Source organism: Carettochelys insculpta, chromosome 21, assembly GCF_033958435.1.
Source record: "Carettochelys insculpta isolate YL-2023 chromosome 21, ASM3395843v1, whole genome shotgun sequence".
NCBI lineage: Eukaryota > Metazoa > Chordata > Testudines > Carettochelyidae > Carettochelys > Carettochelys insculpta.
The window spans coordinates 14,404,510-14,419,406 of record NC_134157.1 but is presented as its reverse complement, the minus strand read 5'-3'; the positions used below and the strand labels follow the sequence as shown (position 1 = coordinate 14,419,406).

The 14,897-nt window shown below is 48.6% G+C and overlaps 1 protein-coding gene across 1 annotated transcript; it reads right to left on the bottom strand.

The window, feature by feature from the left end:
* Positions 1 to 3,860: 3,860 nt before the first annotated feature.
* Positions 3,861 to 14,461, bottom strand: PRRT1B (proline rich transmembrane protein 1B). Its single transcript, XM_075015375.1, has 5 exons — positions 14,382 to 14,461; positions 9,546 to 9,958; positions 8,398 to 8,538; positions 6,956 to 7,117; positions 3,861 to 6,513 (listed from the first exon to the last, which is right to left on the bottom strand). Exons 2-4 carry the CDS (start codon positions 9,948 to 9,950, stop codon positions 6,971 to 6,973), a joined length of 693 nt encoding a protein of 230 aa, XP_074871476.1. The 5' UTR covers positions 9,951 to 9,958; positions 14,382 to 14,461; the 3' UTR covers positions 3,861 to 6,513; positions 6,956 to 6,970.
* Positions 14,462 to 14,897: the final 436 nt, after the last annotated feature.

The following is a 14,897-nucleotide window of genomic DNA, read 5'->3' as shown; positions in this document are numbered from 1 at the left end:
ACGTTCAGTAGGAGGAGGGGACCCACATGCAGCAGGATGTGTGTATGTTGCAAAGTGGTATTGTGGCACTCCAAAGGAGCCTATAAATAATTGCTCCTGAGGCCTGGCTCACTGAAAATGTGAGGCTTCTGGTCTATTTTGGTCCTGGATAAGTTTCAAAATTCCACTGGAAATAATCTGCATCTGCCCGATTGGCATGTAGGGTACTGAGACACTGACCAAGTTACATACCAAAAGCAATGCTTAAAGTCAGATGGTTTTACAGGGTGGGACACATGGCATGCCACATCAGAGCAGGCTGGAAAAAAACACTCCCTCAAGAGCTGCAGGTTTAGGGGACGAGGGTGTGTGTAGCAGGACCCTGCACGCACAAAGTCTCCCCATTTGCACTATAGCATGTATGTTCATGTTACCCTCACTTTGAGGCACAAAAGGATGCCCGAGGGGTTTGGAAGGACAGGCCTGGGAGTCGGCAATCTTGGGTTCTATTTTCACTTATGTGGCTCTTTCGTTGCGACGTTTTGCAAGTCATGTCATCTGGCTGTGTCTCCCTCCCCCCCAGGTAAAATGTCTATGCCACTGGGAAAGTGTTAGACTTAATTTGTGAATTCTTCAGAGATCCTCTGATGTAGAAGAGACCAGCCTTGCCTGTTCTAATGCTCTGAGTTTGCCCTATACATGGCTGGTTTTCCCTGTTTAGAAGTGATGTTTTTCAGGCATGTACTAATTTTTGCCTCTTGGAGTTCACTGACCTCATTGTATTTCATGCCCCAATGGGTGTGTAACACAGCTCTGCACTTGTAAGCAGGTCATGTTCCACGGCGGAAGTGGCTGCATTTCAGTGATGGGCAGTGGGGTTCTCTGTCTTGTCTCTTAGCTGAATAGTAACAGAGAGGTAGCTGTGTTAGTCTGTATTCTAATAAAACAAACCAGCAGTCTGTAGTGCTACATGGCTGCTGGTTTGTTTTCTCTCTTCGCTGCCTAACAGAAATGTTGAGATCTCCTTAAAGTTTTAGGGACTCAGTCCTGCAAGGTATCAAGTGTTCTCAGCCTTTACTGACACTTCATGGGAGTGGGGAGGGTAACACCTGGCAGCATAGAGAGGTGCAGTGAAATCTCATGAGAAGCCAGGCTACAAAAGTACATAATGGCAGTGCTTCCCTTGAGGGCTGAAATATGCTCTTATTTTCTCTTTCAGGTGTTTCCCTCTGTGCTTTCAGTTGTTAGCCGTTAGGTTCACTATGACAAAAAGCTGCTGCCTGTACTGCCATCCAGTTATCTTAAGTGCTGTGCATACAGAACAAAACCAGTCCCCCATCTCCCAAAGATTTTAAAATGTAAGTATAAGACAAGGGATAACAGACAGGTGCGGGAGTACAAGGAAACATTGAGATGATATTGTTTGGCCTAACATCTTGTGATGTCAGCAATGGCAGCAGACTCCTTGGATGGTGGTGTCTGAGCAATTACTCCGTGCAAGCATGTAGTCGCTGCCAGTGTCCGAGTCCTCCTCTGCCTTAATGCCCAAGGTGAAACTGAAATGGGGCACAGGAGATATGAACAAGGGCAGGATCTTCCAGCAGTTGACTGGTCTCTGTTTCTAGGCCTAGGGCCTCTTAAGGCCTACTTTGAACTTTTTTTTTTTTTAAAGTCTCTGCTTAGGATCTCAAGGTACTTTCCAGACAATTAAGCCTTACAATACCTCTTCCACACATGGGGAAACTGGACCACTGAGGCGTTATGAATTACCAAAGTGTCACAACAAATACATGGTGGTGCTGGAAAGAGAACCTAGGAGTCCTGACCACCAATGCGGGGGTGAGGTGGGATGATCACAGCAGATGGGGAATTGGGCCACGAGGTTGGTTTGTGTTTTTATTTTATTGTAGTAATCTACAGGCCTTTATAGTCTTGCTGAGACACTTCCAATAAATATAGTTTTAACTAAAATAAGTGCTGCCCAATTTGAATGGGGGTCAAATAACTGAGTCCTTTGCATGGTGACAAGGATCAGAGGGGTCGCTGCGTTAGACTGTATCTTCAAAAACAAGAAGTCCTGTGGCACCTTATAGACTCGCAGGTATTTTGGAGCATAAGCTTTCGTGGGGAAAGACCTGCTTCGTAAGATGCATCTGATGAAGGGGGTCTTTCCCCACGAAAGCTTATGCTCCAAAATATGTTAGTCTATAAGCTGTCACAGGACAGCTTTTTGTTAAGTCCTTTGCGTTTCCCAAGTGTGTTAAAGCCGAGGAACCACCTTCCAAACACACCTCCAAACCAGTTTCTTTAACCTCAGAGGAGAGAAATACACACATCTATTTTCCATGGCGATTAAATCACCTTTGTCTCCAACTGACAGGAGGTTTAGACCTGCTGTCAAAGGGAACCCACTGGGGATGGTCCTGAGTAGCTTTGTTGTGTGCAGACTGGGCTCCACTGGTTTGCAGATTGTGAGTAATAAAGAGGACTGTAGAGGGAAGCTTCCCATTCTGTTGCTATGTAAAGCCTGAATGGTAGAGGAAGTCCATGGGCTGATATTTGGGAGGTTTGCCTGTAATGTAGCGTGCAGGTCCTGAGATGCAAAGCAGCCTTCTGGACAGTAGAAGTCAGCAGAGTTAGAATTAGGTCAGTTTACTAGTAGATGGGCCTGCTTTACCTGCACTTGGAGACGTGGCAGAAAAAGTTGCTTGTGACCTGCCAGGAAACACGGTCTTCCCCTTTTTTCTGGTAAGTATTTTGTAACAGGCTAGCTCTGGAAAACAGCTGTCCTAGTCTTGGAAAATCCTGCCCTCTGCTGGCCACAACTGCATTTCAGTTGCAAACGACTTGGAACCATCCTGGCCAGCTCAGCAAGATTACCGCTATGCTAACCCACAGCATTGCTTATTCATCTAGTTTCCAGACTGCTCTGCATTATAAGGACAGTGTCTTGTTATGATCACGGTGACTTCCACATAGTGACCCTCTTGCACTCTTACTTCACACACGCTTTTACGGACATGTTTCCAACAAGCTAGCTGTGGGGGGTGTTCGGAGCAGGGTGGAGGCCTGCACCCTGACTTGTGCAAGGTGGTAAAATTCTGGCTTGGTGTGTTTGTATCAGATTGCTCGTAGAAGTTAGATCAGATTAGTCCAGACACAGAGCTCAGCTGAGACTACTCGAGGACTGCGTTAAGGTGACTGGTAAACCAAGGACAATGGAATTGGAACCTAAAATTGGTGTTGGAAATTAGACAAAATAATCAGGTATAGATAGGCAGACAAAGAGGAATGAGCTGCTCCATACGATCCACTAGGACTCTATCAGGCCTTCGTTGCTGTAGTCTGATGTCTGTCATGATCAGGCCACAGAGGGAGACCCAGGACACATCGCCACTTCCTTGGCTTTGGCTAAATGCTGAACAGTACCTGGCACGGGAGACTTGGGTTTCTTCTTTCATTCCTCCCTCATGTCCTCTTCTCCCCACTTCTTCTTCTCTCTCCTGTTTCCCTCTGGCTTTCTAAGTGCCTGGCTTAGCTGCCCAGACATCTCTGCCCTTTACAAAGCTGCCCTGAGCCTGCTATCAAAAACAGGAACTCAAATAAATGCCTCCCAGTGTTCCCTGTTAGCTGAGTGCGTGGGTGGCCACTCAGCAGAGATTCAAATGCTGCCCAGCTCATTAGCTGAGCACCCCCAGCCAGCAACATGTGTTTCTATTGGTGCCCATCTGCACATGCCATGGTGCACAGAGCAAAAATTTATTCCGTTGATGGAAAAAAGAAGAGGAAACTGCTAATGGCCTGCGCGTTCTGTCCCCTTCTATGCATTTGTTTTGTGTCAAAGTGAGGAATTAATTGGACTACAACGTCACCCCCCGACTCCAGCCCATCTCAACTCTTCTGCCCCAAGAAGACAGTTACCATGTTTAATATAGTGTTTCTCAACCAGGGGTACACCCAGATCTTGGGGGGAGTACCTCAACTCATCTAGATATTTGCCTAGTTTTACAACAGGCTACATAAAAAACATTAGGAAAGTCAATACAATCTACAAGTTCATGCAGACAGTGACTTTTCTCCTGCTCATATGCCTTATGCTGAAATGTAAATACAACTTTTCTATTCCACTTCAGTTATTTGATAAGATGGTGCAGAGTCAGCAAGTTTTCAGGAATAGTCTTCTGTGATATTTTTGTAAGTAGTTTTTAAGTGAGGTGTAACTTGGTGGTATGCAAAACCAATCTGACTCCTGAAAAGCGGACAGTAGTCTGGACAGGATGAATGGCACTCGTTTCAAGACTTCAGATTACTTTAAAACCATTTTTCTCAACCAGTGGTACATGTACCCTGATGGGTATGCAAGAGAAGTCTAGGGGTACTTTATATACTTTTTTAAAAGGGGTACTGTATAAATAAAAGGTTAAGAAAAATGGCTCCAATCAGAACACGAAGGGGGGAAGATGTCCCTGCAGAAACTCCTCCCCAGCTAAAAGGAATGGGATTACGGCATACTGAAAGCCTTACTTTAATACTTCACGTGCTTTGAATGCTTTCTTCTTTTTCGTTCTGTCTCTTTAATGAAAGGTTACAAATATTTTTAGTTGTGGGTTGTTGCCATGGAGCTAAGCAGGCCAAGGTCTCTGTACTCTGAACCACTTTCAGTGTCTTACAGCAATAGGGTCACATGAACACTGCTGACTCTGGACTCACTGGTTCCACCAGAATTCAGGCCCATCACGCTGTATTTGGAGGCCAGTGGATGGGACCTATCGTTATGCAGGAAAGGCGGAGGGCTCTGTGCAGTGGCGCCCGGTGAGAAAACTCCAGTGGTGGCACCAGCCACATGCCCGCAACCCCCTTGCCTCTGTCACTACTGCTGCCCCGCCCCTTCCCCTAGAAGCACTGCACCATTTCTGGTGAGTGGGCCCATAGGGGTGTGAGCTATTTTTAACTCATGCTGATGTTGGGGCTGCACCACACCAGCAGAGGGGCAGGACCCCCCCCAGCACTCATTGGAAGGGGTGCGGCACAGCACTGAAGGGTGAGGATGGCGGAGGGGGCCTGGGTGTTGCATGTGACCACCCCCATGCATGACCCCTGGTTCTGTGGAAGTTTGCGGAAGGGCTCCAATGAGGGGCTGATGCTGGTTCTTGTGGTAAGGCTGACAGACCCAGGTCATCCGCAGAAGGTACTGAACCTGCGGCCTTAGGGGCTAAAGGCCCCATGCTGCACTGCATGGGCTGCAAGCCAGCTGGCTCCCAGCTCAGGCTGCAGAGCAGACTTCACTCTCTCTGGTCAGTGATTGCGGTGCCTCTGTGTTAAATTTTCATCCTGCTCAGGCAAAGTCTGCAAACCAGACAGCCCAACACGCCTCCCTCCGGTGCCTTCCAGTCTCTTGACATCTGGGAGGATACTGTGGTAAATCATTAGGAGCCATGCAGTGGATAGACCTGTAGTCAGGCCATCTGCCACTGCATACACATACCACGTGCAGCTGCTGCAGTAAACAGCCAGGCGGCCCTATGGGAGGGAGAGAACTGTGCTCCTGCCTCAGGAAGCTGAGCACGTGGTGATTGGTGGTAACCTTTGGAATAACAAATAGGCTTTTCCCTCAGGGCTAGCAGGGCAGCCGGCTGCGTAGGTGAGTGAGTTTAGGCTGTGGCTTAGTGCTAGCAGAGCTGTTTCTCCTGAGGCTCCGTTCAGCCCTACGCACATCCTCGGAGCTTCCAGCCTCCTGCAAGTTCCAGGCAAGGAGTTTATTTAAATAGCACTGAAGTGGTTCCACATGGGGACTGACAGCTCGGGGGCTGCACACAGAGGAAATGCCAGAAGGGATCCGTCTGACCAGGGTCTTGTCTCTGCCAGTCACCAGAAGGAGTTGTTTCGGGAGAAGAGACAGACCTGCCCCTATGGGGGTGGTTGATTTGCAGCAGGTCAGCAGGAATCGAGTTACATATGGAAACGTGAGATTTTGACCAACGTATTTTTTAATTGAAATCCAGAAGTGGCAATGGGGGAGAAACAGGTGTGTTTCTCAACGGGGGGAAAAAGTGTGTTCATATTTTTTTTTCTTGGCCTCCAATCCCCAGACCAGGTTGAATTGCTCTTAGGACTCCTGAATGAACACAGCCGTCCTTTCCCCATTGGCCGTTTCAGACATAGACTCTGGATGTTAAAAGCTTGCGATAACCAGGACATCGGGAAGGTGCGTTTCCTCTGATTCAAGTGCCATGTGTTAGATACGTGCAGTTTTGGTGTGCCCATAACACAGTCACCAACTGTTTAGCTGTCAGGGACACGTTCTAGTTAACTCTGATCCTTCAGGAGTCTGGGTGGTTGTCTCCGCTGACTGATGGGAGACTGCCTTTTCTGGGGAGTGAGTGTTCAGCACAAGCCACAAAGGCATTCCAGCTAACCTCCGATATCCTAGTCCGGGCAGAGGGCTCTAGTGTTGGCAGCTTCTCCACCTTCAGCCTTTCAACATTGCTAGTTGTCTTCCCACAGAGATGCTGCTCTGGGAGCGAAGGCCCCAAGCTGCGAACAAAGTGTTGGAAATAATATATGAGGGAGATGCTCTGGGACGTGCAGTGTTGGGTGGAGCTGAAGTTAGCTTTTTGGACTGCTGCTGAGTTAGTTGAAGTGACACATGCTCACTTGGGCTGGATGCAGCAGGTAGAACGTTTTGGTGCTGGCTTTGGGGCAGTGTCTGTGCCGGTGGTTTGGCTGGGCCTGGCCCAGTAGTCACAGTCTCTGCACTTGAGGAAGTGAATGAAATATAAGGCCAGGTGGACAAGCCCACACCTCTGCTGCGCAAGATCTGCTGGCAGAGAACAGCAGCCCAGACCCTCTCATTTCCATGCCACATTCCTGCATCACGGCACTTCTTTTAGCCCACAAAGAGGTGCTTGGCCCACTGCCCCAGAGCCTGCCAGTGTTGACGGTAGTGGGGAGCTCTTGACGTGAAGCAGTCTGTTACCTGTGGGATGGTCTCTCATAGATAAAGGACCACCACTACGTAGATGACCCAGCTGATGCACACAAACACCCCAAAGAGCAGGCTGAAGAGAACCAGTGATTGGGCTTTTTTGGAGGCTATCTTGGCTTGCACCAGGTCTCCTCTGTTCAGGGCAGTTCGCGTCTAAGGTTGGAAGAAGGGAGCACAGCCAATGAGAAGAGATGCAAGTTTCTTGCACTTCAGACAGTTTTGAGGCCTCCTAAAGAGAGCCTCTTGCCACCCTTCCCCACCAAGAGCTTTAATCAGATCTGATAGAAAACAAAGGCACCGACTGTCACTCACAGAGAGGAAAAAGGAAGACATTTCAGACCAACTAAAGGCAAGTCTACACCAGTGTTCTCTGTGAGCTGAGTGCTTGGGCTGCTACCCACAAGAGATTCAGGTGTTGCCCAGCTGATTAGCAGAGTGCCCCACAGCCACCCACAGCTGTCAGCATGTGTTTCTACTGGTGCACATAACAAAATTTATTCTGCCCATGGATGGAAAAAATTAGGGGGAACCTTGGCCTACACCAGGGGGAAAAGTTGGTCTAAGCTACACAACTCCAGCTATAAGAACTGCATAGCTGGAGCTGAGGCACCGCAGGAGGCTGATGGGAGAAGCTCTTCTGTCAATGTCCCTTACTCCTCCTAACTACACTGAGTACCGATATTGACAGAGGAACCTTCAGCACTGGATTTACTGAGTCCATACTAGACCAACTAAATCTAACCATGGATGATTGACCACCAGCTTATTTGTCCTGTTGGCCAAAGTCAGACACACAGGAGTACATTGTGTGTCCTTAAAGACCCCTGTACAGTAGTACGTGAACTAAGCAGCAGAAGGACAAGCAGGCCCTTGTTTTATCTGGGCTAAGTACGCAGAGGGCTCTATCAGAGTGCCAGCAGCCTCAAGCAATCATCTGCCTCGGGAGGTACTTTCAGAATCCTGGTGACTGAGATTCAAGGAAGCACCAGACAATTACTTGGGACTTCCAATGACAATAGGAATTTGGAAGTGTAACCATGGAGCTGGGTGGTGGCATGTCCCATGTGGAGTTGGTTGCAAGAGCCAGAGAGGAAAGGAATTTTACCTGCCTTCCCACATCCCATCCCATGTGCTGGTGGGCTTTGTGAGGCAGAGCCGTTCTTTGGGGTGCTAAGCAGAGGTTTTGTTAGGATCAGGGAAGTGAGTCCATACAGCTGACAATCAAAGTCCCCTGTACATAGCAGAGCAGGGGGAGAGAATCCCACTGAAATGAGTGTAGCATGGGTGCCTAGCAACCAGAGCACTCCTATCAGCGCCGCCTGTCATACGGCATAACCCCTCACATCCCTAACAAGGAGAACAAGCTCTAAGCATGTGAACCCCACATCCCTCCAGGATATCCCAGGCCTCAGGAAGGAAAGAGCCTCTCCTACCTCATGGGAATAGACCAGCGCGATCACCCCAGTCAATAAACAGCAGAAGATTGTCACCAGCACCGACTCCACCATATAATCTTTGGGCGGATGCCTCGTGTCGGCCACTCCTGGAACCCCACTGCCGGGCAGCCCATTGTACTGCAATGTAAAGCAAAGGGTTCTGGTCATTCTCAGACACATGCAACATAGAGGGAGGGACCCTGAGACAAAGCATCTCTGCCTTGGGTGCCCCTTTGCTGTGGAACAGCTGGAGCTACAGATGGGAGAAGACCCATGTGGCCAACCCACACCCCACTGTGGAATTGCTCCTGATGCTGTTTAGTGCTGTCTCCCAGTGCCTTGTCTATGCTGGACTTTGTCTCATGCCTTGGGGCTTCCACCATTTCCTTTGGGAGGCAGTTCTGCACCATCAGGAAACTTGACCCTTTCTAAGACTTCTGGGAATACTCAAGCGACTGCAATGTACAGACCAGCCTATTTACAAACCCTTACCAGTCGCTGTCTTCCCCTTCTGGCCCTGCTGCTGGTGGCTGAGCTGGACTAGCCTACAAGTTGGACCTTTCTAGTCCAACACTCTCTCATCTGGCAACATCTGTAATCCGGCATGATTTTAGTTAGCCAGACAACCACTTATTATGGGTATGGCCAAGTTTATGTGGTCCCATAAAGTTTGTTTACAGCCACCAGTCCTGGCTGTCAGTGTTCTGTGCTGTTATTGAGCTGTAATTTACCCCCAAATGCCTTCTAAGAGCCTAATAAGCAGTGGAAGTGTTGGTAGTGCCACTTGACAGTAGTGACTTTCTGTGGTCTGGCTAATTCTCTCATCCAGCACTGAACCAGTCCTGAGGGTGCCAGACTAGAGAGCTTCAACCTAGATAAGTTAATGCAGTCACGTGGCACAGCATGTGGCCTTATTGTCTGCTATGGGCAGTACATGGATCCTCTGCCTTCTCTTTTTGCCCCATGGCCATGGCAGATTGGCTGCAGGTAGGAAGACCATGCCTGCAAGGGATACAACAGCCTAGATAATTAATCTGTAGTGTCGCTGCATGCTGGTGAGAGAGAGAGAATGGGGGTGGAGGGAGAAGCAGGATGGGGAGGAACATTACACACACTGGTAATGACATACTACCATGGTTACGTACAATAGTGTAGGGGAAGGAGCCAGAAGGTAAATTCTGCTGTAGAGGTCCTGGCTGGTACATGATGGAGGCTTGTCCTGAGATGGCCTGGAACGGTGGGTACATCAAGTGAGCAGTCTTTGGGTCTGGAGGAGAATAGGGTGGGGGATCCCCAACAAAGCTTGTGTTGGTGACTCCTGATGTGCACTTAGGTTCTTGTTGTGCCTGTGTAGGGAGGTTGGGCTCAACCAGGCTGCTTGTGAGTCCAGTGCAGTCCTGCTGCTCCAGCCCTGTAACCTCTCCTCTGTTGTGGTCTTCAGTGGCACCTGTGGCTGGTCCCGCCACTCCTTCCATGCTGGCACTGCCTCTCTCCAGAGGCTCACTTCTTCTCAGTCCCTCACTCAAGGTGCAGGAGAGGTCTCTTTCCATCTCAGGCCCTTGGAGAAAGTTGCAGCAAAGGTTAAAATGAGCGGCAGGCACTTGCTGATATCATTGCTTTGAGGAAGTGAAGATTCCTCATTCCCGAGCGTGCAAACAAACCGGAAATACCTCTATGCTGCACCACGTTTCAAGGAAGATGTAAAGAAATTGGAGAAGGTCCAGAGAAGAGCAACAAAAATGATTAACGGTCTAGAGAGCATGACCTATGAGGGACAACAACAAATTCGATTTGTTTAGTTTGGAAAAGAGAAGACTGAGAAGGAACATAACAGCTTTCAAGTACCTAAAAAGATGTTACAGGGATGGAGAAAAATTATTCTTCTTAACCTCTGAGGGAATGACAAGACGCAAAGGGCGTAAATTGCAACAAAGGAGGGTTAGGTTGAATATGAGGAAAAAGTTCTGTCAGAGGGGGTTATGCCCTGGAATTAATTGCTGAAAGTGGTTGTGGAAGCTCCGTCCTTGGAGGTATTTAAGAGCAGTTTACATAAACATCTGTCAGGGATGACCTAGGGGTCAGCAACCTTTCCGAGGCGGAGTGCCAAATTTTGACCTTTTGACCTCTATCTAAGGTCCAAGTGCTAGTGACACTTTTAAAAGTCACTAATTATCCTCCTTACAACAGCTTCATTAATAACTAAATAAAGCTTTACCATGTAGGTGGTGGTTGGTAGCATTAGCTGGCCTTTGTTAACACCTAGGCGGCGTGGCTTTGAGCAAGCTGCTCACTGCAAGGGGGAGGAGGGGCGGGGCTGAGCTCCTGCCTCACGTGCCGATGAAAATCAGCTTGCATACCACTCTTGGCACCCATACTGGGAGTTACTGACCCCTTGGTCCTGCCATGAGGGCAGGGGACTGGACCCAGTGACCTCTCAAGGTCCCTTCCAGTTCTATTCTATGAAACTTGTGATTCACAGGAAGAATGGCTCTACTTGGAGCTGGCAGCTTACCCACACATTCACCAGTCCCTCTCCACAGAGAGGCTCAGCCAAGTAAGAGCCGCCCTCGAATGGACCCACACTGTTTGCAGGAGGACAAAGTTCAGCCACTTCCTCTCTCCTCCTGTGCCCCAAGCAGCTGTGCTGAGACACTGTGGAGCTTTGGGGAGACCAGAAGCAGCAGATACCAGAAATGTCCTCTCATGTTCTCTCGAGGTTTCCAGCTCAGTCTTATTGACCCACGAGAGGGGCTGATTCAGATTTCAGAACCGCAGTCATGGGCACTCCCCAATAGCATGTGGCCCTCTGTCACCTTAGGGAGCCATGGCCCATGGTCGTCCGGGGTTCTCCTTATAGCCTTGTGACTCCTTCCTCCCCCACGTGCTTCTCACGCACCGGAGGAAGGGAGCCCTGCACTTCCTTGCTCTCTCCCTCCCGCCCAACACTTTCTGAGCCGCAAATCACTTGGTTCACACACGCTGCTCCTCACTGCTCCAGAGGCCTAGCTGGGCACAGTGACTTTGGCTTTTACCCAGTACTCGTGAACAAGCTCAAGCCTAAGCGTTGCAGCCAGCATGGTGTCTGTGTACCTGTCTCAGGGGCCAAGTTAATAGCTAAGACCAAAGGGGCTAGTGCAATGCTGTAAATCTCAATATAATTGCACCTCATTTGCTCCTTGACCTGAGCCTCAACCAGTTGATGTTTCCAAGGATTCTGCTGATACAGTTTGATTTCAGACCAGATCTGTTTGTTCACTGCTTGGTGCTCGTACTGCCTTTTACCCTCTGCCCTGGTTTTTTGCTGAAGTATCTCTATAGGCTGCCTGGCTCTGCAGGGCAGGGGATTTTTGCTTTTTAATAGGAAATAAACCCAGCATCAGAGGGGAAACAGGAGTTGACAATATCAAAAAAAGAAACAAGCAAACAAACAAACAAAGAATTACCCACAACTCTTTTGGAAGCTATCACGTACAGGGCTACAGCTTGTTGATTGGTGACATTAAAGTGCAGCCAAACACTTGACTGGGTTATTTATATATGACCACACAGAAACTTGCAGCACTTCATGTATGCGATTAACATACACGGCACCATGTTACAGTGGCTTGTAACGTTACTGGGTGGGGGAATCCAACTAACAGACTCTACCAAAAAATCCAGCAATATAACATCACACCCCGTTTGTGTTATGTAGCAATGCTACCTCAATGGCCAGCTACTCTGTCTACTGCAGCCGTTTCCATTTTGAAGACCTCTGCCTATGCACAAAGTCCTTCAGCTTAGAGGAGCTGCCGTTTGTTGCTCGGAAGACACGCTGTGTGCTCTCTTGCATGGTTTGCGTTTGGACCTGTTTTTCTTTAACTGGACGGACATAAATTACTGTGCTTAGCCTGCAAATTAATTGCTAACTCTTCCCCTATATAAGCGTTTTATAAGTTGAATGCACTGCACAGTGAAATGATCCTCTACGGCAGGCACAAAAGTATTCCTTATTCTCCTTTTATAGGTGGGAAACTGCTAAGGCCAGGTGAGGTAGCTTGTGAAAGGCAACAGGCTGAGTCAGTCACATAATTACACTTTGAGGTTGGCTGAAAGGACTCTGTAAATCTCCTTTCCTCCATTCTAGGTCAAGGGTGTCTGCAGTAATAATGCTCCACCTCTGTAAGCAAACGCCTGGAAAAACAAGTGACCTAAGAGCAAACTCCTTCCCATTAGCTCCTCTGTCGTGCAATAGCACCTTGGTTCAAGATACAAGGAGGTGGGACTCAGCTGCAGCAAGTGGTTTCTGAGAATGAAGCTGGGCACTTTAAATGAGGCTGTGATAAAAGGGGCTGGGGAATCAGGATTTCTGGGTTCCCTGCCCTGCCTCTGCTGCGAATTGGTGGGTTTTTGGTGCTCCAGTTTTCATGGCCCTTGGTATATCAACACAAGAATGGAGTTAGAGTAGCGTGGGTGAGCAGAGTCCGGCTGGGTTGGGCTATATTCCACCCATCTTCCAGGGAAGGGGTCTAGAGGAGGAAGAAAATTTGCTACTGCTGTTAAGAGGTCTGTGCTGGCATTGTGCTCTAAAAGAGAGAAGACACGAACCCAGCCCTTGTGACACTGGGCAAGTTGCGCCCTCTGTGCCTTGGGTTCTCCAGCCTTAAAATAGGGGGGAATGACTGGGGAAAGGCAGGGGGGATTAGGGAGGTCACTTGTTGGTGAGGCACACTGAGATCTCAAGAACAGTGATATGTGTGCAAAATGTCCTTGCTGTCTGAACAATCCTCTGCAGGGAATTTGCCCTCAGCTGGGAGCCCCTGAGATTCCAGACAACAGAGAGAGAATTAAACCCAGTCTGCTACCTGCTCCCTCCCTCCCTAGCAGCTGCCAGCACAGTGGAGCAGTCTCATGACAGCGTGTATGGCAGGGCGTAAATCACTGTTATGGGCTTCTGCTCTCAGCAGGACACACAGCCACTGGAGCGCATCTAACCGGATGCTGGGACCTGCCAAGGAGTGGGAGGCCCAGCACCTCTTCAACCTGAGCCGTTCCCACCTGTGAAATCCTTTTTGGGCCTTGGCTCCAGTTCCAGGTTTTAGCATTGGGTGTTGGTTTGCACAGGCAGTCTGCTTCGGCTGCACCATCCACCCAAAGAGTTGTGGGTCAGGACTAAAATGACCATTCCGGCCCCAGGCATCTGGCCCTGTTGTGAAGTCTCTTGAGCACAGCTCTGACTGTATAAGAAATTTGACCTTGAACATTAAAGCCTTTGAGGGCCTCAAAATACTCTCCAGAATTGCTCAATTTCTGGGGCCTGGCTAGGCAGGATGAACCCTCATTCCATCTGCCCAGATCTCCACACGCCCAATGGGCTCTCCTGGCCAGGGACTTCCTGCTGGGAATTGTCCATAACACAAACCACAGTCTGCAGTTCAGCTCCTGTATGTACCCTGCACGCTAAGCTGATTAGGGAAATAAAACAGAGCTGGGGGTGGGCTGGTGTCTGGCCTGACGAGGTAGGTTTGTCAGGGCAGAGCAGGCCCTGGGTGTAGCTGCTCACGATTGGCATCAATATTAACCAGAGGCCTAACAACATCTCTGTGTAACCCGAGAGGCACTGAAATCCCTAACAAGGGACAGTGATGTCTCTGCTCTACAACCTGAGCTGAGGGCCAGCTGGCTTTTAGCTCATTGTGTACAGGCCTGTAGACCATAAGGTTGCAGGCTTGTGAAAAAAGAGGGTTTCATTTCAGTGGTATAGGTTGAACCTCTCTAATCCAGAACACTTATCCAGCAACATCCATAATCTAGTGTGATTTTAGTTAGCCAACCACTTATGGGTGTGGCCAAGTTTCCCATGGGCCCATAAAGTTTGTTTACAGCTGCCAGTCCTGGCTGTTTGTGTTCCGTGCACTTATTTACCTGTAATTTACCCCTAAATGTCTTCTAAGAGCACAGTAAGCAGTGGAAGTGTTGGTAATGTGCTAGATCATACTAACTTCCTGTGGTCTGGCAAATTTGCTCCTTAGGCACCAGTCCAGTCCAGAGGGTGCCGGATAAGAGAAGTTCACCCTTTAGTTCTGAAAAATCAAAAAGAAACCCATTCCAGGTTAACTCAAAAGTGAAACCCTGCAGGTCTTCAAATCAAAAAGTAAATTAAAAAAAATGTAGCATTGTTGGAGTCACGCTAAATGGTTTGTTTACATCTTGAGCACCCTCCACCCTTTTTAAATGAAAGAAACAAAGCTTGTTTTTCAAAGGTGTTTCAAATAGAAAAGTCAAAATGTTTTCTTTTAAAAAGGACCAAACACAAGCTTTCGACATATTCAGAAAATGTTTAACATCAGCATGAGTTTGTGAAGGGTTTCCATTTCCCTGAACCTCTCCCTCCCCCACCTGGGGAAAAAGGTTATATTGGAAAATTTTACTCATTCTGTATCTTTCTCCATCTGGTCTTTGAGTCAGCTCAATGGGACTCTGCTCCATGAGCGTCAGCAATAGCGCACCCCATTGCT

Excerpts from the sequence above, each read along its gene's own strand:
- PRRT1B (XM_075015375.1), bottom strand. The coding sequence starts at position 9,950 with ATGGAAAGAGACCTCTCCTGCACCTTGAGTGAGGGACTGAGAAGAAGT. Across the intron at positions 8,539-9,545 it reads GCTCCTTCCCCTACACTATT|TACAATGGGCTGCCCGGCAG; the intron begins GTACGTAACCAT and ends TTTACATTGCAG. Across the intron at positions 7,118-8,397 it reads CGCTGGTCTATTCCCATGAG|ACGCGAACTGCCCTGAACAG; the intron begins GTAGGAGAGGCT and ends TTCCAACCTTAG.